This window comes from Esox lucius, chromosome 17 (genome assembly GCF_011004845.1).
Source record: "Esox lucius isolate fEsoLuc1 chromosome 17, fEsoLuc1.pri, whole genome shotgun sequence".
NCBI lineage: Eukaryota > Metazoa > Chordata > Actinopteri > Esociformes > Esocidae > Esox > Esox lucius.
The window spans coordinates 28,710,743-28,734,336 of record NC_047585.1 but is presented as its reverse complement, the minus strand read 5'-3'; the positions used below and the strand labels follow the sequence as shown (position 1 = coordinate 28,734,336).

At 42.7% G+C, this 23,594-nt stretch overlaps 2 protein-coding genes across 2 annotated transcripts; one reads left to right on the top strand and one right to left on the bottom strand.

The window, feature by feature from the left end:
* The first annotated feature begins 2 nt into the window (after positions 1–2).
* Positions 3–1,439, top strand: gpx1b (glutathione peroxidase 1b). The gene is made up of 2 exons (XM_010881560.3): positions 3–352; positions 713–1,439. The coding sequence occupies exons 1-2, from the start codon at positions 125–127 to the stop codon at positions 1,061–1,063; spliced, it is 579 nt and encodes a 192-aa protein (XP_010879862.2). The 5' UTR covers positions 3–124; the 3' UTR covers positions 1,064–1,439.
* A 2,011-nt stretch (positions 1,440–3,450) lies between these two features.
* On the bottom strand, positions 3,451–23,372 carry usp4 (ubiquitin specific peptidase 4 (proto-oncogene)). Its single transcript, XM_010881561.4, has 22 exons — positions 23,172–23,372; positions 21,270–21,397; positions 20,904–21,034; positions 20,698–20,824; positions 20,449–20,594; positions 19,793–19,854; positions 19,519–19,665; positions 19,271–19,388; positions 17,647–17,820; positions 17,203–17,361; positions 14,618–14,842; positions 13,064–13,147; positions 12,668–12,762; positions 12,009–12,191; positions 11,455–11,681; positions 9,726–9,950; positions 9,530–9,600; positions 9,303–9,418; positions 8,756–8,905; positions 6,654–6,757; positions 4,599–4,687; positions 3,451–4,356 (listed from the first exon to the last, which is right to left on the bottom strand). The coding sequence occupies exons 1-22, from the start codon at positions 23,315–23,317 to the stop codon at positions 4,228–4,230; spliced, it is 3,036 nt and encodes a 1,011-aa protein (XP_010879863.2). The 5' UTR covers positions 23,318–23,372; the 3' UTR covers positions 3,451–4,227.
* Positions 23,373–23,594: the final 222 nt, after the last annotated feature.

Genomic DNA, 23,594 nt, shown 5'->3' with positions numbered 1-23,594 from the left:
TGCCCACCTCTTTGCAGGTTCTGCCCCTTTGGCTTCACTGCTATCAATAGCCAACACCCTACATATAAAAGTCAACCCATCGTCCTTTTAGCTTTTAGAGGCAGTGGCGGCATCAACCAGAAAAATGTCTACAAGCAAAAGTAAGAAGTTCTACGACCTGGCAGCAAAGCTCCTAACCGGAGAACCTTTTAATTTCGCGTCTCTTCAGAATAAAGTGGTGCTTATCGAGAATGTGGCGTCTCTTTGAGGCACAACCACCAGGGACTACACCCAGATGAACGAACTCCATGAGCGATACGCTGACAAGGGGCTGGTGATTCTGGGAGTGCCCTGCAATCAATTCGGACATCAGGTAAGGCCGGGGGTTTATACACAGAAATGCACCTGTTAAATGCTGTAGTTCATGGAACGTGTGTGTGTGTACACGAGCTGGGGCTAATTGGTCGCTGCGCAAGTGTAAGCAATCTTTGGGGCCATGTTCTATAATATTCCACAAACCTAAATTTACAAATATAGAGGACCGATGGAAAATTAAGAGACATTTATTTTTTTTGTTTACTGAGGGATCTGGCTAGTGGTCTGCACGAATAACTTTAGATCGATGCTTATGTCAGTATTAGACCATGTTTTTTAATTTTTTTAGTTAACGTTTACATTATTGTTTTGAAATTGCTGTCCAGCTGTATGTTAATTATTGTTCTCACTCCTCCAGGAGAACTGCAAGAACGAAGAGATCCTGATGTCCTTGAAGTATGTCCGTCCAGGAAATGGCTTTGAGCCCAAGTTCCAGCTCCTTGAGAAGGTTGATGTGAATGGGAAGGACGCTCACCCCTTGTTCGTGTATCTGAAGGAGAAGTTGCCGTTTCCAAGCGATGAGGCCACAGCCTTGATGAACGACCCAAAGTGCATCATCTGGAGTCCAGTTTGCAGAAATGACATCTCCTGGAACTTTGAGAAGTTCCTCATTGGGCCAGACGGAGAGCCATTCAAGCGCTACAGCAGAAGTTTCTTGACCAGCAACATTGAGGGTGACATTAAGAAGCTTCTAGACATGGCAAAGTAATCCATCCCAGTGAAAATCAAGACAATGAGTTGTTAGCATTTCAAGCTTGTCACACCTTGGAAAATATGAATTGGCCTTAATACAAAGCAGACTGGACTTTCCACTGCAATTAATAAAATAAATATCCTCATGCAAATTTAGTACCTGTGTGGTAGCAGCACTAGCATCCATTGTCCTTTCAAATCATATGCCATGCTCTTAATGTGCAAAATGCTGCTGTGTTCTGAACTTTTATTAAATGAAGACATCCTTTGAAACCAAACCTTTTGTGAGAGGGATATCTGATGTAATATAAAAGTCTTAATAATAGTTGCACTGGGCCATATAGAGCATAGCTGTGTTTTACAAGTTGACCAAATAAATGTTCTTGACTTTATTTGTATTTGTCTGTTTTCATAGTATTTTACAGTAGTTTATTATAGGTAATGACGGTCCACTCTGAAACAAGTGTAACCATGTGAGCAAAAAAGTAAGCTCAGACTGTCTGACGATAGTGATCATGGGTCAGTTTAGCCTTTCCCCCACTAATGGTTATGGTTAGGGAAGTTGATCTGTACCCCAGGGCCAAAAACACTGACCGGCCCTTAAAATCACTTAGATTCTTTTAACTCAGTCATCAGACCAGGAAGTACAAGTTATTTCAATAGGCATTACTTGGTTAATGTTTCTGTATTGAGTCACTTAATTGTGAATGATTAAGGCTGATTTATAAATGGTTAACTAAATTATCTGACCAGTTAGAAAATGCTAGGCTGAAGCTGTATGAACAGGCAGTATACTTTGAACATATTTTTGAAAAGCTTAATTTGCATTTTCAGGTTGCACCCTGTACTTCCTTAAGTTTATGGTGTAATGCAATGAACAAGTATTTTAATCTGAAGTGACACTAGCACAATCTTTGTTTTTCTATTATTAAACTGTTCTTAAAAGCAACTACTCCAAACAAGAAATCATTTTAGGCTTCCAGTCTTTATTGTATTTCAATCCAAATTAATCTCCATTAAAAACAATATTGCAGATATTGGCAATATGATAAATATTAGAACACAAGTTATGTACCTATTTTTGAAATAGTGTGATTATTTACATGTATTTGATATTTGACAATTTAAAACTTAAATGGCTCATAAGGATTCTAAAGAAATACTAACTTTAAAATCCAATTTCTGTTTTGCACAGCTAGACGTAATTTTCACTTGCTATAGAACAATATTATATGATGTAGGTAAAGCTTTTCTATTCATTGGCATAAATATGGTTATATTAAACATATGATCATCTCAGGAGGGCATAATAACATAGGGACCAACCAGCAAATAGGACATCAGTCCCAAATAAATGTACATGCTGTTGTGCCACATGGACAATGCACAAAACAAATGCAGAAGAGCTAGAATTTATCTTACGGGAAAAGTATCTGTGATTAGCTACTGACAGAGCCATTTACTCCGGTTCGCTCTGGTTTCTGGTATCTTGCATTAACCTCTAAAAAACACGTGGCAACATAGGTAACTACTGGGTGTGTTTTGAGTCTAGGGTAGGTAGTAACAGACACTGGTTCCTGCCATCAGGTGTTGTGTAATCATCATTAGCCCTCACAAGTTGACCAGCTGCTGCTGAACACTACTAGCACGCAATAAGACACGTTAGTGTCAGCGAATTATATACTGTAGAGGTAGTAGCAACAGTCCAACCGCATATCAACACATTGGTTTGTAAGTGTCCTTATTCCATCCACTGACAAGCAAGCTCTCTGGTCACCATGATGTATTTTATTTTACAGCTGATTGGTTGTTTGAGTCCGTTGGTAGGAGAACACATATCTACAGTCCTTAACACACTGAAGACGCGTTTAAGTTATTGCTGTCCAAATTCTATTTGAATATGTGTTGGAGGCTTATGAAGAGCAGCAATTTCAAGTTTCTTAAATTTAGCACCACTTTCATAAAAGTCATATTTCGCTTCACCCAGTGTGCTTCGAAGAACCAAAAAAAAAAAAAGCACTTTCAACGGCAGGCTGTTAAATCATAGATGACAGGTACCCCAGGGACAGGTTGTATCAGGCAGACACGAGGACCGCTCAGTCAGCCGTCAACTGCCTGAAAGCGCAGCCATATATTATCTGGACATGTATGCATAGTCAGGGCCATGTCATACATATTTATTATTCAGATGCAACTAAAGGAAAACTCAAAGTGCCTCCTTCTAAAACAGGTTGCAGGATTAAAAGGCAGCTGTTGTTTTGTGTGATGGGGAGAGCAGCACATCTTTAGCAGGATGTGAATGGTCTCAGAGGGCAAGTGGTAAGAGAGAGAGAGACACTTAGCATGCTGGAACTCAGAAGAGCAGACACTATGAGGTCTGACGTATGTCAAGTCTATTAAACAAATAGCCTCTGCCACACCTTACGTCAAGTCCCAGTAAACACCACCTACTGTGGACAAAGGCCTTGCAGGCCAAAACCGAGGCAAGCTAAAATGAAGGAGTGCGTGTGTGTGCGCATGTGTGTGTGTGTGTGTGTGTGTGTGTTTGTAGCAAGATCTATCCATCACAGGAGGCCAAATGTCACATGATCCCTCGGTATCATGTGCTGAATTGTGTTCACATCTCAATGTAAAATAAACGTTGCATAAACCCACCTCTGCACTGGAGAGTTATTACAGATCCAACTGAGACCACTCAAGGATGTTTCTCTTCCCAGGGCTTTTCCATGCACATTTCTTTACGATGTTCAACTTGGAACGCTTTGGTAGAAACAAGATGTGCATTTGGCTTTTTTTTTTATTTGTGACTTTTCTAGTGGGTAACAGAAAAGTTTGCGATTCCTATGCATTTTAGGGCACTTCTAACATTCTGTTTGTCCAGTGAGAGGATTCTCTGTCTTTTTATATTCCTCTTATTTTTTTTTTTCTCAAACTAGTAAACTAGGTTTCACACATCAGCAGGCCAACAGATCCGGGGATGAAGTCTCTTGGGTCACACATCTAACAAGGCTTTTGGCTCTTGGTAATGATGTTTTAGCAAAATAAAACACAGGGGGTTTTGGGGTGTGGGGAGTTAATATTGACTCTGAAAAGTGTTATGCCACTGAAGTAGCTTGGTGTGCGTCAAAGTCTCTCTGGTCTTCCTTCGCTTCAGTGCGAGTCTATGAGCCTCAGTCCCGCTCAGTTGATGTCCATGTGATCATCGGCCACATCAGCAGTGGCGCCCCCTAGAGAGGCGGAGGGTGGAGGCTTGGCGGGGACGTCGCCTGCGTCTCTGCGTTGGTAAAATAACACGTAGGCTGCTTTTGTCTGTGAATGGAAGAGGGGATAGAGTTACACTCCAAGACCACTGACACTCAACATCAACATCAAGCGTTCCCCCCCCCCCTCCATTACTGCTAACGCTATTAACATTGAACACACGGAGGATAACGCATGGAGGACTGGTCCTCAATCAGGTAAGTACAGAGTCCAATGTTTATACATTATCACAGTTTAGAAAACAAAGTAATATACAGTCGCACGTTAAAGTTTTGATTAATGTCCCTCACCACAATCTGATCCTCTGAGGCAGCAGAGACACTGTTGTCATCAAAATAATGCCACTTCCCGTCAGCCTTGTTCTTGCCATAGGCGGTGTCTGCAGGTACAACATGTTGGAGCAAAACAGTACTGTGGTCAGGGAGGTCAGAAGTCCAGCTATCGGGAGTATTTTAACAACTAGTTTTCACTAACAGCCAGAAATGGAAATTGATATTGAAATTGACACTATGTGCTATTTAAATGGGAACTAACTGCCTACATGCTGTTGATTACAAACAGTTTCCATTGAAACAGAGCGGAAGCCCGACACCATCGGTTATCATATACTCTATATAGGTTAACAGATACGAAAACAAATAGATATCAGAAAATACACTACTCCAAAAAATTAAGGGAACACAATCATCACAGTATAACACGTCAAACTTCAGGGATATCAATCTGTCCAGTTAGGGAGCATGAGCGATTGTGAAACAATGGCACCTTGTTTGGTACAAATGAAAAGTGACCACAGGTGCACTGGAGTGACAACAGCAAGACAACCCCCAAAAAGGGAATGGTTTTGCAGATGGTGGCCACAGACAATTGCTCTCTCCTTGTCCTTCCTGACTGTGACTCAAGTTTTGCATTATACTAGTATTCTTGTCACTACTGTTAACATGAGGTGGTACCTGCAGCCCATTCAGGTTGCATAGGTTGTCCAGCTCCTCCAGAATGGCACATCCATGTGTGTCGCCGCAAGAATGTTTCTTGTGTCTCCCAGTACAGTCTCAAGAACATGGAAGCGATACCAGGAGCTGGGCCGTTACACAAGGAGAGATGGACAGGGCTGTAGAAGGGCATCAGAGCTGATATCTGCTCCTTTGAGCGAGGAGGAACAAGTGGTGCACTGCCAGAGCCCTACAAAATGACCTCCAGCAGGCTACTGGTGTGCATGTTTCTGACCAAACTGTCAGAAACAAACTCCATGAGGGTGGCATGAGGGCCAGACGTCCTCTAGCAGGACCTGTGCTCACAACACAGGACCATGCAGCCCGATTGGCATTCGCCAGAGAACACCAGAATTGGCAGGTCCACCACTGGCATCCCGTTCTCTTCACAGATAAGAGCAGGTGCACACTGAGCATGTGACAGACGCAAGTCCGGTGAACGTTATGCTGCCAGCAACATCATCCAGCATGACCGGTTTGGCAGTGGATCAGTGTCGGTCTGGAGAGGCATATCCTTGGAGGGCCACACAGACCACCACATGCTAGTGAAGTGGGCCCTGGGTTCCTCAGGGTATAGCACAATGCCTGGTCTCATGTGGCCAGAGTATGTAGGCAGTTCCTGGATGACGAAGCCATCGATACCATTGACTGGCCCTCACGTTCCCCAGACCTGAATCCAATTGAGAACCTCTGGGACGTTATGTATCGGTGCATCCGAAGCAGGCCAAGTAGCGCCACAGACTGTCCAGGAGCTCACTGATGCCCTGATCCAAGTCTGGGAGGACATCCTCCAGGACACCCTCCACCGTCTCCTCAGGGGCATGCCCAGATATTGTCAGGAGTGCATACAGGCACATGGGGCCATACACACTACTGAGTCACATTATGAGTTGCCGTGATGAAAGTTGGAACAGCCTGTGATTTCATTTGTTTACTTAGATTTTCAGTGTGAGATTGAATCCGGCTCTCAATCGGTTGGTGATTTTAGTTTCCATTGACCTGTGTTACATCATTCTGTTCTCAAGAATAACGCAATGTACAGTAAAGATTTTGATCTTTAATATATTTCCTTCATCGAGACTCGATGTGTGATATAAGTGTTCCCTTAATCTTTTTGAGCAGTGTAGTAATGCAAAGGCAGCAGGAATAGTTTGAAAATAAAAATTTTTGCCTTATATCAGCACCAGCTCCCTTTCAACCAAGCCTTTTCCTGTATTTTCACAGTTTAACAGTAGTTTACAACAAAGTGAGAGCAGACTGTGTGGAAAATGTGGGTGAACCATGATGGGTTCTGGACTAGGGCTTATTTTAGATACACCTGGCGTGGGTGTTACTGGTAGAAAAACGACTCACAGTGGCCTCCTCCCATTCCCCCGTAGTGGTTGGAGACAGCGATGAGGTCATAAACATAGGGGCAAGCCTTGGGGTCACACACAAACTCCGACATGTTCAGGTCCCTGTATGGAGAGATAAGACATCAGCCAAACCAGAGACCAGAACTAGGAATGACAGCTAGACACAGCAAAGACATGCTTCCTTTTGTGATTCAAAGACATGTGATCAGCACTGAAGCCAGGGTGGGGGATGGTGGTCAACAAGCAATTCAACTGAAACATTAGTTCTGTCTGTCGTTCTGCCTGTCTGTCGTTCTGCCACTCTCCTAATAAGGAAGTATGAGTCAGGTTCTTGGAAGGCTCAGGGCCGGTCAGTAACATGTAGGTCTGCTTCCTGTTGGATAATGTAACTCTGTACAGATCAGTAAACAGCCCAGGGAGGCTTTCAGTCATTCAATCCGATGACATCCACACAGGTAGCGGTTATATTACACTACTTGCCACCACCTGGGGAATAACCTGTATATTTGGCTGAAGGAAAATACATTTAGAGGACTTTGGCTTGTTTACTTAAGAATTTTAGAGATTGTGAAATCCTCACTGTGATAAGGTAGACCCTGATATAACTAAACCAACAATGCTAATTGTGTCTGTTGGAGCTGGACGTCAGTTTCCTTGTCAGTTTAGACACTGTAAATGTGACCATTATTTTCTCAAATAAACAAAAGACCTGAGGACTCTGTCACACTTAAACACAAATTTGTTCACTGCATTTGTTCTCTTGCAATTATTCTATTGGCCAGGTTATCATTGTAAACGAGTTTCACAATCGTCTTACCCAGTCAAATAAAGTTAAAAAAATTAGTTCTTCTTTGGGTAAACAATAAGTGGGATCATTTCCACGCAAAGTATGAGATTTATCAATATTTACATTTCGTATGTTTGCAAATGTGAAACAATGTGTACACAGTGCAGAGTGGTGGAATAAAGGGAATCTAGTTACTGGGGGAAGTTGTTTTGTGTGTTCCCATTGTGAATTTCTGAAACATTTAAGATTCTGACCAGAGTTTGTTCATGTTATACATATGAAGAACAGTCACTAGCAACATTATGGGCACCTTTGGTGAATAAAACCGTTGTACAATAATTATAGTGGAGTGAGATCATGGGAAATTGAATGGGAGATGGCTGATCTTAGAAGAAAGCATGTATTTAAATAGACACACATTTTTGCCGAATGAAAGGATTGGCACAATATCTATCATTTCGCAAAAAAAACTGTTCAATAGGACTTTTTTTAAATGCACTTTAGAACAGCGATTTCACAATTTTGAACTAGCTCACCAGAAACTGTGGTCAGCTTGATAATTAATTAACGAGATTATTCAGAGAGTTTTTGAATAAGACTGCTGGCCTTCCATAGCTCAGACCATGGCAACCACTACGTGTGTAAAGTGACTTCCTCATGAGGTTGGTTGGGAGAATACAGTGTGCAAAGCTGCAATCAAGGCAAAAGTGGTTACTTTGAAGAATCAAAAATATTTGTATTTTATTCTCTCTTTTTTTGGATTGCTAAATTATTCCTCGTGTTACCCATTGACATTCCCTCAACCTCTGACACTATTTTTTTTGCACTACATTTCTTTGTATTTTTTGGTTAGGGTATAGTATATCAGTGTACACACCACATAGACTCTGAAGGGATCCTTTGGACCATATTTTGTTCATTACGGACGTTTGGAAATGCAAATAGCCAAGGTCGTGCATGAGCACAAAGGCTAAGAATAATTAGCTTTTATGAATGGATATCTCAGTGTCTGTGATATCCCAATCATAGGATTGTTCAATTAATCACTGTCCCACTATAAATACCATTTGTAACTACAATCTCAGAATGGTGTTTATGCAATATCGATAAATAAGGGCCATAGTGCTGGGTAACTAAGTTACCCATCGATCTACCTACGCCCTCTACTGTAAGAGATGTCAATATTCTGGCTCCATAAAAGAGCAAATAAAGAAAAGCAAGACATTGCTGAATGAGGAAACTACTGAATGAGGAAACCAGAGGCCAAGTATTTGGCAGGTCAGTTCCAGCTCCTGGCATAGTGTTGTCTGTACCTGACAGGGAAGTCCACCACTGTGTCTAGCTTGTCCCTCCAGCAGCGGTTATAGGAGAAACGCTTCAGGTGGACCACCAGGATGCGAGGCAAGGACCACAAGTCAAACTTCTTGGTAGCCCGTTGGTGCTTCTTACAGTTGGGGCAATACCTGTGTGGGCGAGGAGACGCATTGTCGGGATCAGTTAAAAACACACCAAAAAAAACCTGTCAAATGGAAAAGCCGCGCCCTCCCTGTCGTCCATCGGCATTTCTAAGAGACGTGTTCATCTGCCCTCAAGCCCAAAAACGGACAGTGGTAGTGCGAGGCAAGCTAAATACCACTGTAATATCCTGGTTGCTGAAATTCTCAACAGTTGCTTGATCCGGGGTTACTGTCATTCAGCTAACGTCCGCTAAGGTTCAGCTAAGGTTCTAAGGACACCCCCTTTTGGAAACCCCACCCCTTAACAGCCCTCCACCACAGGACGCAGGGGTTTCATTCATTGAGTGAGTTAAGTAATGTATGCCTGTTTGATCTTGCACAAGTCCAGTGAGAGGTTTCTCACCATGGGTCATGCTCTCCTAGCGTCTCCATGGTGGTGAAGAGATCTATGCATTCCCTCAGAGCCACTGTGGCCTTCTTCTTCTGGGCCTGGAGCATGCTCTCGTGCTTCTCATAGGCCTACAGTAAAAACAGAGGACACAGTCCTGACAAACAGACATAGTCTGGTACCCAACTGTTGACATGCTTAAGAGGCTTTGGATCGAAAGGATCAGCTGAAACTGTACCGACCTCTGCTTCTTGATCGTCGTAACATAGTTTCTTTGTGTCCGAGTCCCAGTCGATTGCCACTGTGGAATGTGCTGCAGAAAAGATGAGGGGCTTTGGTCAGCTTTCAATCCATTTAGAAAGTAAACACCGGGAACGTTCATTTATGAGCCATTGAAACACTCAGAAGCCCCTCCCAGAGGCATGACTCCATACTAACTATTGAGTTTGAGGATGTTTCCGTCGCACGGCAGCGGGCTGATGTTGGCTGTTCCGTACGAGTTGACCATGCTGAAGGAGAAGAGCTTGGGCGGGGTGCTGCAGCACTGTTTGGTTTTAGGGCCGTTCTCCAGGTCCGAGGGATCCTCCTCCCCTCCTTCCCCCTCATCTGACTGGCTGTTCTCTGCCTCTGGGCTCACCTGGTGATCCATGGCCTCCTCATCACCTGGGACAAACACAAGTCTGACATCACATTGTTCCAACACAAGACATGCTAACCTGTAGCAACCAACGCTAAAGGGACGCAAAAGTGGAATGAAGTGACAGAACGTTTGTGAACCACGGATTTCCTGAATGTCTACACACATGAAGACATAAAATGGGATCGGATACCCTAGTCCTAATAATAGATTATATATACCTGGTTAATCCGTCAAACCCGAAATTATATTTCTGACCTCTCAACAATAAATATTACCCAGGGACAAAGGAACAAAAATGCTTGAGGCCGGTCAACTTTATGCGGTAGGCCCTAATAGTGAGGGCTGGTTTAGAAAGGTCTCACTCAGACAAAATATGAAAGGAAAATCATTCATTTGATTGGACACAATGTTGGGGTAGATACGTCTGGCCAGTAGAGAGACTGCAGTCAGAGACGTCCACTTGTATGTTATCATCACCAAGCACCAACATGGAAGGTAACCAGAGGGTCCACAGTGTTAGCAGTGGATATAGTTCAGCAAGAAAGTCAACACAGCCAGTAATGTTGAAGGCCATGCATTCGAAACACAAGATCACTTGTGTCGGAGCAGATATTACAGTGCAGACAGTCCTGAAGGACAATGCACCACCCTGATCAGATGTGTGTTGTCAGGAGTGCCTTTGTTGAGGGATATGATACTGATATCATGTCTAGACATCTATCAGTGATAATGGATCAGTAAAAAGCCTTTGTTCCGTTTTTGCATTTAAAAGACCCAGCTGAATTACTTTGCAAGTTGCGTGAGGGGCAGCCTGTAGAGCTGGCCAGTGTCCAGTCATTCAACTCTGCTTTGCATAATGTTGCCCAGAGTTTACATTATAGACTTTGTTGATTTGTCTGGTCCTACCTCACCAACTGCATTTTGTTGATGAGGAAGAAGAAAAAAAAAAACTTTCAGTAGCCTGAGCTCGCACATCAGTTAAAGAACGTCACTCTTCCAGCCATTTTCATAGTTTAAGGAGCTACACAAACAAAAAACTAATGATTATTTTCCTTTGTTGAGCATATTGATCAAATATTAAATGAATAATCTCAATAACATCAAGTGTATTTAGTAATGCAAGGGCTACATCAAACTCTCCAACACCAGACTTGTTGGACGTATTTGCAGTATTGCATTGGTCAGGTTTTGGATTACATTTTGGCTAACAGTAACAACATTTAATCCTGTTCGAGCAAATCCAATATGAGAAGAAAACAGCAAATGCAGGCAAGAAGTTCACGGTGCTACAATCAATGCGAGGAACATGGGACGAAATACTTAATTTCACTACTTCAATATCATTTATTTAAAGAGTTATTTAACATACTTTTTCTGCAAAAAACAAAAAACAATAAAAATAAAACTACAGTTTGTGTTATTTGTTCAGTCAGGATCAATATTATTAGGACATAGATGAACATCTGATCCCACTTCAGGCCAAAGGAAAAGAAACCTTCTCTCTCCACGGTCCATTATGGTACTCACCCTCACACAGCCCATTCCCATTGGGCCTGCTGGAGGTCCCGGAGGTGCTGCTGTTGCCATTAGTGGTGCTGCAGGAAGCCCCTTCTGACAGGGGGCTGCAGCTCCCACTGGTCGCTGCCGCGCTGTGATTGGAGGACGCCGAGCACTCGGCCGCCTGGCTGCAGCTGGCGGTGGAGACGGAGGCCCTCCCCTCGCTGGCGGAGATCTGAGAGCGCTTCACGTAGCGCCTGTGTCAGGGGGGGTCAATATCACGTTAGTGTTTCGCCACGTGCTAACACCACATTTAGACCACTAAGTATTTGCTCCCTTTTCCGCCTCTCCCTAGAGTGAGCATATCAATCACGTTACACACAAGAAACAAGAAACGCATCATATGCGGTGGTAGCAACAAGACGGTCTCATCGCGGCAACGCCCAACCGATTCGGGAGGTGAGCTCTGGGTGAGGAATCGGGGCCTCAGACTTCTGCGGCCCTTTGGTGGGCCCAACTACGTGTAGGTAAAAGATACGTCTCTTCGGCAGAAATAACAGCCGGCCCTCAGGCAGTGCACCCACCCGATCCTCTCCAGAACCTTCTCGTAGAGCGTGTCAGCGGCCAGGTTCTGCCGGGGCACAGTGATGAGGAGGGGCTGGCCAAACAGCATGGTGCCCGTGGTCCCGCCAGTGTGTTTGGAGTGGCGCTCCCTGAAGTACACCGGCAGGTTCATCTTCTCGCCGTCTTCCTCAGCCACCTCATACCTGGACAACAAAACACACGGAGAAGTCGGCCTTTTCACTCTGATACGAAACAGCATCCAAACCGGGACGGGTGAGCCCATTACATTTGGATCCCATTTGGTCCAAGTTGACGGAAAGCATACCAGTCTGGAACCTGAAAATACCTTAGTACTGTTGGTAAAGCACACTAAGGGCCCGGGGATTACACCCGGGGTCCATTATATAAACTACTTGAAGCCCAGTTGATAACTACGGGCCAACAGAAACCAGCAAAGCAATCTGTCACAAGAGGTAGAGCTATTTTGGAAAAGCAGTGTTCACTTCAATTTGTTGAGCATGTGCCGTAAGTGATGACCAACAGAGTTGCACAATTTTTGCAACCATTGCTTGGTTTTCCTCGATTGCACATTCGTATTAGTGTCGCAATGTGGTTCTTTAAAGACTGCAATAATGACTGTTTGACGCTTGCTCAAACCTAGAGAAGAGACTAGGCTTACACAAAGATGTCATCTTTTTCCATGATTTGGTTGAGGCCGTCGTCTCGTCTGTAGATCTTGTGGAACCGGTGATTGTAAACATCAGCTACCACCATCTAAAATAGAAAGCATTTTTGGTTTCCTCTCAAATGGCTTCACTCAGTCAAAATCATTAGCGTGTCAAAAAACATTTTGAATTGTGAGGATCAAGTTAACCCAGACACCAAATCATTACCCTTTTCCACACAATTAGAGGCTGATCATTTTAATCCTATCAAGTCGCAAGAGCATTGTCATATTGTGACTGTGCAGAAATATAAATGTCTTGGTGCCAATGCCAGGCGGGGCTAGTAAAGAGGCTAGAAAAGTGGAATGGGCCTCATTCAGTGAATAGCACGTAAAGGGTAAAGCTCTTACATTCTCAGCTGAGATTCCAGAGAGTCGGGACAAGGCGCTGCACAGGTCTGTCACCATGCCAAGCTTGGGGACCACCACTCGGTACTAGGGAAAAGAGGGATGGAGACAAATATTTAGACTTGTGCCTATATAAACATTATAACTCGGTCAATGAACCGTGGCCGACTCTGAAACTGAAGACAGCAAAGCACCAGGCACAGACAAGATCTCAATTAAAACAGGTTTGGTTCAGACAAGCACCTCAATGCCTCCCACAGACAACAAATACCATCTTACACTGCAGACATCACAACGACAACAGAAACAATATTGGCACCACTTTATCCAATTTTGTCTATTTACACAGCAAATATGAATGAAATTCCCACACCCAATGTTCAGCCAGATTCATGTTTTTGGTCCTAAACCATTCTAAATAAAATAATAGTTTGACATTTTGTTGATGAGGCCATCTACATCAACAATGTAAGAGTAACTTCATGTAGACACAATGTTTTTTTTTTATCTGTATACAGTTCAAACTAGGATTAGCGCAATGACTAGAAGTCTACAGGATCTACCGCATATTTACAATCCTAGCACTAAGGCTAGTTATCATGGCATCACGAAACCACCACTTTATATTGAACACAAAAACAGTTTCCAAAACATTATTTTACTTAGTTAGATTAAAGGGACACATCGTCTTAAAACGGTAGTTCAGGAATTTGGCAGTGTCAAAACTAGGGATGTTATGATTAACTTAATTAGCTTGCTGTCAAAAATACATTTTAGACATACATTCACAGTCATGTGGAATACATTGGTGCAAATGAAATGTCATTAAACATCATGCATCTTGGGTCAACACAAAAAGTATTTGTATTATATTTCAACTCGTAATTGAAGTATAACTCCAATTTTGCATGGTAGGCAGACTGTTTTATCATTTTATCGACACCTACTTCTCTGCAATATGAACCAGAGATCACTAGCCCGTTTGGGAGTAAACCATCACGTTGATGGGGCCCACTGATTGGCCTCACACAAGAGTGAATTAAACAACATTGGGTAAGATGCAGTAGCCTACTTCACTAGCAATGCATACCAGTGCTACAGTCATGTTCCCCCACCGTCACATGCACTTACAGAAACACCTTAAACAGCTGCTTGTTTTGGTGTTCATCAACAACTTAATCCAAAACAGCAAAAATTCCCTCCCACATTTTCACTCAAATAGCGACGTTGTCAATGATTCGATTGGCTGTGTTCATTGGCCACAGAAAGTGGCTTCAGGACCGAGCACCACGCCGCTTGCAAAACTGCTTGCGTTTTGCCGCCCTACTCCAATTGAAAGTATATGAGACCGTCACTGCAACCCGTCTCTATGCGCCTTTAATTAAGAATGTCTGCCATTTGCACATATAACATGTTCCTGTTGTTCAGATTTGGACTATGACTCCCCATTTACAAACTGACTGTCAGTTAGCCGCCATCAATAGTGACTGAAATGTGCAAACCTAGTGGAAATACACTGAGGGGGACAGGCGCATCCATCCCATGTGAGTTTGTCACCTGTGTGGGTCTGGACTGCGGGTCCATGCGGACCAAGAACACCTCCATGGTGCGGTCCTTCTTCATGGGCAGGGGAAGTGTGAGGTAGCAGAATGGGTCAAAGGTCACAGAGACTTTAGCACACTCAGGACACACCAGAGTGGATTTGAACAGGCCATGGAATATGTCCACGATGATGGAGTCATTGCGCAGGCGATGGTTAGTCCAGGCTTCCTTAGCTACAATCTGTTATTCAGAAGAAAAAAAAGAAAAAAAAACTCAAAATCTTGCTAAAACTATATTTAAATACTGCCCATATAAAATACTAACATTTTGGATATTATTTAAATATCTACATTAAAATGTGGGAAAAATGCACAAGTCGCTTTCAGTGCTACGATCATTGTGTCCAGAAGAGGGCAATGTTATGCAACACAAGAAAGGCAATTACGATAAACATTTGATATTAGTTTCATACTGTGGCACCAATTATAAAAAGTATATTTAAGCCAATGTGCTTTAAAGGTCAATACGCAAGGCTTTTTTTTTAAGAAAAAAAGAATAGACTACACATAAGCACCATGGTTTGAACAAGTGTAAGGCAAGCATTGCCCCACAATCTGGACAGATCTACCGCTACAGGAAATGTATTTGCTGTCCTACAGAAATACTACATATAAACTTGTTTGATGCCGTTTCCAACTTACAATGTGTCCAGCTATGGAAAACAGTACTTAAACTCTTAACATATCTGTGTACAGAGCTTGGTAAATCACTGTTGAATGATCACGAAGTTCCAACTGATGTGGCATTATTTTCTACTACTCCATCTACAGTGGATATAAAACGTCTACACACCCCTGCTAAAATGCCAGGTTTTTGTGATGTAAAAGAACGAGACAAAGATAAATCATGTGAGAACTTTTTCCACTTTTAATGAGACCTATAATGTGAAAAATTCTATTGAAAAACAAACTGAAATAATCGAGGGGGAAAAATAAAAACCTTGTTACATTAGTGTGCACACCCTCTTATATCAGGGGATGTGGCTGTGTTCAGAACTAACCAATCACACTCAAACTCATGTTAAAGAGAAGTCATTACACACCTGCCATCATTTAAAGTGACTGATTAATCACAAATAAAGTTCAGCTGTTCAAGTAGGATTTTCCTGACATTTTCTTTGTTGAATCTCAGAGCAAAAGCCATGGTCCGCAGAGAGCATCCAAAGCATCAGAAAGATCTCATTGTTGAAAGATTGCAGTCAGGAGAAGGGTACAAAATAATTTCCAAAGCATTAGATATACCATGGAACACAGTGAAGACAGTCATCATCAAGTGGAGAAAATATGGCACAACAGAGACATTACCAAGAACTGGACATCCCTCCAAAATTGATGAAAAGACTAGAAGAAAACTGGTCAGGGAGGCTCCAAGAGGCCTACAGCAACATTAAAGGAACTGCAGGAATTCCTGGCAAGTACTGGCTGTGTGCTACATGTGACAATCGCCAGTAGTCCTCATATGAATGGGCTATGGGGGTAGGGTGGCAAGACGGAAGCCTTTTCTTACAAAGAAAAACATCCAAGCGCGGCTGAAGTTTGCAAAAACAAACTTGTTTTGTGTTATGTTCTGATGAAACCAAAAGTTGAACTTTTTGGCCATAATTCCAAAAGGTATGTTTGGCGCAAAAACAACACAGCACATCACCCAAAGGACACCATACCCACAGTGAAGCATGATGGTGGCAGCATCATGCTTTGGGGCTGTTTTTCTTCAGCTGGAACCCAGGCCTCAATCAGGGTGGAGGGAATTATGAACAGTTCCAAATACCAGGCAATATTGGCACAAAACCTTCAGGCGTCCATTAGAAAGCTCAAGATGAAGTTCACCTTTCAGCATGACAACGACCCAAAGCACACATCCAAATCCACAAAAGCATGGCTTCACCAGAAAAATATTAACATTTTGGAATGGCCCAGCCAGAGACCAGACCTGAATCCAATTGAACATCTATGGGGTGATCTGAAGACGGTTGTGTACAGAAGATGTCCTCGCAATCTGACAGATTTGGAGCACCTTTGCAAAGAAGAGGGGGCAAATATTGACTCCTACCCAAAAAGACTGAGTGCTGTAATAAAATCAAAAGGTTCTTCAACAAATTATTAGTTTAAGGGTGTGCACACTTATGCAGCCAGGTTATTGTGAGTTTTTTATATTTTTCTCCCTCAAAGATTTCAATTTGTTTTTCAATTGAATTGTTCACGTTATAGGTCACATTAAAGGTGGAAAAAGTTCTGACATGATTTCTTTGTCTTACTTCACAAGAACCTGACATTTTAACAGGGGTGTGTATACTTTTTCCATCTACTGTATGTACCAGAGACGTCAGCAGACTTTATGCAGCAGTTTACAAGCAGTTTTTAAGTTATTTTGACCATTGAACTACCATTATACTGGAAAATAGCTATTTAAACCCAGTTAAAATGATTGTTCTGCTATCCTATGGTGATAGCCTACATATAGAACTTGTATTCAGAAAAAAAATTAAAAAAAATAAAAAAAAATAAACATTTGCTATAACAGCCGTGTGTACGAGTACGTACCTCATCGGGCCGGCCCGCTGCATCCTGCAGGGCCAGGTAAGGCTTCTTTTTGACGCGGTTCAGGTCTTCATGGAGCCCATCTAACAGAAAGGCCAGCAGCTCCTGGGAGTCCTGCTGCTGGTACCCAGAAAACTGGGGGGCAAAACGGCCTACTTGGGTCTGTAAGAGTTGAAACACAGTGTGGGGTTCAGTAGACGGCACCGTTTAATGCATTATACAAGTACTAATTGATCATTTTGTGCACATCGCCTGGCTAATGCGTTTGTACAGATGGGTGACAATTTACATAATTTTTTATATTAATAGTATAGTTGTTTTTTCTTTAACGTCACCCATCTCTACATCATAAATGGAAATCTACTGGCAAAGAATTGGATGAGAAAATTGCACACAATAAGACATTGCAGTGGCCCAAGTACATAAACTGTATATGGCAGTCCTTACTTTGAAGGTGCGTGGGGCTACGTAGCTGCTCCGGCTGAGCCACATTTGCTTAACCAGGTCTGCATAAGCCTCTGCAATCTCCCCCCTCATTCCTAATGGATTCTCCCGATTGATCTCCGCCTCATACCGGTCATCCAGGAAGTACTCAGTGAGAGGGGAGGCGTTGCTCAGGCACTGCAACAAAAAAGTAAGGCGAAGGAGGGAAAATCGACAGTTCAAACCCTGTTAGGTGCGAGTGTATACGGTGGAGCAGCCAGAGTTTCTCTGCAGCCTGCTGTTCCATACCATCAATGTGTTTACAAGAGCAATGATGGGATGTCTTAGGCATGGGGATTTATGACCTATACATGAGGTATATTACCAGTATACAGTATCTCAAAAAAAGTGAGTACACCCCACACATATTGTAAATATTTGATTATATCTTTTCATGTGACAACACTGAAGAAATGACACTTTGCTACAATGTAAAGAAGTGAGTGTACAGCTTGTAAAACAGTGAACATTTGCTTTCCCCTCAAAATAACTCAACACAAAGCCATTCATGTCTAAACCGCTGGCAACAAAAGTGAGTACACCCCTAAGTGAAAATGTCCAAATTGGGCCCAATTAGCCATTTTCCCTCCCTGGTGTCATGTGACTTGTTTATGTTACAAGGTCTCAGGTGTGAATGGGGAGCAGATGTGTTAAATTTGGTGTTATCGCTCTCACACTCCCTCATAGTGGTCACTGGAAGTTCAACAGTGCACCTCATGGTAAAGAACTCTCTCAGGATCTGAAAAAAATTATTGTAACTCTACATAAAGATGGCCTAGACTTTAAGAAGATTGCCAAGACCCTGAAACTGAGGTGCAGCACGATGGCCAAGGACATACAGCGATTTAACAGGACACTCAGTTCCACTCAGAACAGGCCTCGCCATGGTCGACCAAAGAACTTGAGTGCACGTGCTCAGCGTGATATCCAGAGGTTGTCTTTGGGAAATAGACATATGAGTGCTGCCGGCATTGCTGCAGAGGTTGAAATACTGTATATTACCAATATACCACGGCTAAGAGTTGTTCTTAGGAATGAGCTGTAAAAGGTAATATGATATTACCGATGGTATACAGGCTCATCTACCATAGCTACTACCCAATTATCATAGACATTTCAAATCACCCGTTTTATAAGAGACTACCACGGATATGACAAAACGTTTATTTTACTGTTCTAACTGCGTTGGTATGAAGTTCGTAATAGCAACAATATGCAGGAATGAGTGGTATCTGGCCAAGGGCTGTAACCAAGAGCTGACCTTAACTGGTGTATAATGACCATATCACAATTCCCCATGCGTTACAGTTTAATTATACCATTTCAGTGTTGAATATTCATTTTGGATAGACTCTAGGCATGCGTATCCATACAACGCACATTATATTGGCACTGGAGAATTAAACTACAATGATGGTTTGGTTAGCTAAGCTAGCAACCCGGTTTACCAAGGCAACTAACGAGGTGAGCCAACTCCAACACACTGTGAAACACGTTCCACACACTGCGTCATTTTGCAGGCAATGGACCATCATCTTATATACCAGATACAGATTTTGTGCTCAGACCTAGTGTGAGCGTGTGCTACCTGGAGAGCAGAGTTCATGAAGCAGGTGTTGCCTAGGTTACTGAGACCACAGAGGCCAGGCTGAGAGGGTGGTTCTCTGTAGTTGTATGAGGAGCTGTATGAACTGTAACCTCCCAACCTGCAGAGACAAGGTTGAATTCAGTGTAACAAATCAAACATCAACCGACTTAATAAATATTTTCAAACACTTGAAATCCAAGTGACTTAGCATAACTGGTGGCATAGGGATGAAATCCAAGTTTGCTTGCCTATTTCCAGGGGAGGTGCTGTTGTTCAGTGTATAGCTAGAGTTGCTGCTGCTGTCCCCATTGGTTACTGTTGAGGAGATGGTTGCTGACGAGTTGGAAGAGAGCTTTGGGGAGGTAGTAAAATTTCTAGATGTGGCAGTACTGGACCTGAAACAGATGCATATTACGACATCATCTTGTGCAACCAGACATAGAACACTGAATTTTGATTGCAATTTTTTTACTCGCAAGTAAGTCTTAGAACAGAGAAGACAGTAACCAGGGATTGATTTACTTTGGATGGGAGGCTTGTCTGGGCCACGTGCCGTCCTCGTTCTTGCGTTCAATCACAAGCACCTGTGAGGGCAAAATGCCAGTTAGAGCTGTGCCTCTGAACCCAACAGACCTCAACGACACTGTCCCTACTAGGAGACGGAGGGTTTAATTTACAATTATAAACATAAAAAAATAAAAACATGTGAATGCAGTTGTTGTGACAGTGCCTTGACAATGCTAGGCAATTAGCCCTCCAGACTTTATGGTGCTCAGTTTCGATAATACTAAAACAGGTCAGAGCAAAACACCCCAAGGAAAACATTACAGAACCAGCGGTATTATGTTGAAATGTGGACTTGTCCTTTACTGTTAACTAAACGACAAGATGAAAACATGACAACGTTGTTGTCCTTTACCATGAACACATGCACTTTCAGAACGGTCCAGAGTCAATAGAAAGGTTTGATTTATTTAAACATCCAGGGGACATTTCAATGTTTTTAATTAAAATTATGACATCAGAATAACTTAAATAGGTGAAAGTGTACTTTGTGTATAATGAATGTCCAAGCAGTCAGCGAGCAGTCAGCGAGCAGTCAGCGAGCAGTCAGCGAGCAGTCAGCGAGCAGTCAGCGAGCAGTCAGCGAGCAGTGTTTGGGGGAGACAGTACTCTACCTGGCCCTGGAAGAGACCAGCATCCTGCACGGTGCTGTCTGGCTTGTTCAACTGTTCATAGGTGTTGCTCATGTACTTGTTCCATAGTCGTGTCTCCTTACAACTTGGGATCTCAAATAGCGACCGCATCTCCTTTTCTATGGTGTCTGTGGGTAGGGCACAAAATATTTAGCTAAACAGTGGTTGAAAGATTATATGAATGTAGTTAATTGCTCATCATACAACACACAAACCCAGTCTCTCTCTCACCTATAGTATCAGCTTTACTGAAGTGACGAGTCACTACATTGTCCATGTTATCGTTTTCACACAAGTTGAGCTCCAACAGATAGACCTCGACTTTACAGTGCTTGACAAACATGCCGTGTTCCACCACCTTTGGAGGGAAACGCCCAGGTTAAAGAGTAAGACTACATAGTTTAATGGCTAAAATAGACAATGTTTAATAGTGTCACCTTTCTGACAATGGGCTGCTGGCCTTCAAGGCATCCATACCAGCTGACAAGCTTGTTCCACACCTCAGTGGGCACAAGCACATAGTCCAACTCATCTATAAGGTGCTCCTTCAGGGTCTGAGTCTCAGGGTCTGACAAATGGGAAAATTAAAAAGAAACACAAATAAAACATGATGTTAATCATTTTAAAGTGATCAGGAATTAATAGAGCTTGTTTATGGCTAGTTCCATAATTATTGCAATTGCACTGACAGAGGAAAGTTACAGATTATTGACAAAACTTTAAGGCATACTAATAGATTTGAAAATAAACTGGTTGACATCGGGTGTACAAACATCTCACAGTGCACGAGATTCCTGCATTACCTGACAACAGGCCAGAGTTGTCAACCGGGCCTGGATATAGACTGTGTTCTCCAACATTATACATATCCCAGCTGTCAAATCCCACATACTTCTTCCACTGCTTGAACCACCTGCTATCAATGAGAAACCTGCAAAAAGAGGTGCCTTTGTGAGACACTATTGAGTGGAATGAGGACGACAATGTGCAGGTTATAATGAATCTAACATAGTATCCAACTACCTCAAAAAAGACAGTGTGCTCTAGGTCACTTTCAAATATACTAACAGTGAGCTAGGATGTCTTTAATCTCATCTCAAGCAAGAATCCCTTCCACTGCATAAGCTTGTTAGCAGGATATCACATGGTACAAAGTCCAAGCAGGGTGAAACTTTATTTGTAAGGAATGGACATATTAGAATTGAAAAACAAGGCAACAGTAAACATCTAGACTTAATGCGTCATGCCAAATAGGACCAATGGCGATAATTCTGTGCAACTAACAAAGCGGTAGCTTACCATAACTCCAGGCAAGGGACAAAACTGTGATTTTGTCAATAAACAGAAGGATTCATTGCCTCTAGTCAATTAGATCTACTTCACAACACGCTGACTAACCTTAAAGATGTTGTGTACCTCCAACAACAGTGAGTCAATATCAGTCAAAAGAATAAATAATAAAAGGGACTGTTGATTTAGAAAATATGGACTTCAAAGTCAGGTACACAGTTACAGTGGACAAACATAGCTACACAATTTTTTAATGCTATAAACGTTTCAAAGGGTTGATCTTTAGAGACCTGGTGTTGAGGGAGATGCTGTCCACACACTTGGGCCTTGATGTACTTAACATCAGATCTTAATGTTAAGTACATCATGAAAAGTTGAGTTTAGTCAGCCAAATTCAAGAGACATCTTGGCACTGCAACTAAAGCATTTAGTTGGTGTCCATCTAGGGTGGATTCAACATAACAGTCAGTCAGATGCCTAGCAGATATCACCCTGTTTAGCCAGAAGAGGCCAACACAATGAGCGTTGTCCCAAGTGTTCCAACTTGTCATCTATCCTAACTAAAACGATAGCTCACATGTTTGATTAAACATGTTGTCAACCTGTCTGGATGCAAGAACCATACTGTAACAGACAACATAACCTTATATGAGACAGGTGAGTGCAAGTTTGTGTTTAGCCTAGCTGGGCCAATTAGTTATTTCCCCTCCCTGTTTGTCAGTACTGATTTTGGCGAGCTAACGTTAGCAGAATGGATAAAACCGTTTGGTTCGGAAAGTGAAACCTTCGTAAACATCTTGCTTGGAAGCCTGTGGCCTTGGCGACGGGATATCTGTGAGGACCAGCCGCTGGGTTTTATCCAGTTCCAATGACAAAGCATTAGCTAGCAAGCAATAACAAGCTAGCCAAAACGCTAACATAAGTTCGCAATCAGCCCAATGAGTCGCATTGAACTAGGCCCTTTGACAACACCTCGTCATCTCGTGCTAGTTAGTTAGCCGGACAAAATTTGACCAGGCAGAGCTGACCTGCGGAATCCCTCGACTTGGATAGTTTTCTGGCTAGCTAGCTTAATGCTAGTTATCAATTACAACTTAGTTACCAGATTAACTAACATAACGGGGTGTTTAAATAACATTAGCGCCATATATACTCTCTGAATTTCACAAATCAAATCATTTCCTCAAACATAGTAACTTCCTGTGCAGCGATAACCGGTTTACCCGTCCCTCACACAGGCCCAGCTATGCTACTTGTTAGCTTGCTGGCTAACATTAGCTAGCCAGCCAGTTTCCATAAACGGAAAGGGACGTCGCAAAAGGTACTATAGCTAGTTAGCATAGCCGGCGTTACTGTAGCTATTAGATTGCCATAGCTAGCTTACTGCTAACGTTACATTCAGTACTCCTCCTTACCACTCGTCGCCCTTTCGTAGAGTTGTTTTGAGAAGTGTTCCAATACTTTGCTTTTGACTTTCTGTTGAAGGTGTAGGTGTTTGAGTGGCTACCGGCTCCGGGTCTGCCGCGCTACCCGACTCGGGTCCGCCTCCCTCGGCCATCATGCAGTGAGTGAGTGAACCGAAGTCGTGAGCGCGCAGTAGAACGGCGGATGCACGCGTAGCAGTGTAGATGAGAAACTTACATTTTCCGTGATCGCAATTGCACTCATGTCTACGACCGTTCAGTTGGGGGCAGAGATACACTTTTACGGTAAATTGCGCTTCAAATTTAGGGACCTAACATTACAACGCCACGTGTTAGACTGCAAAACTAAAATAGCATTATTTACTAGTTCATATCAAAACAAGCTGCAACTATCATTAATAAATGGTCCCAACT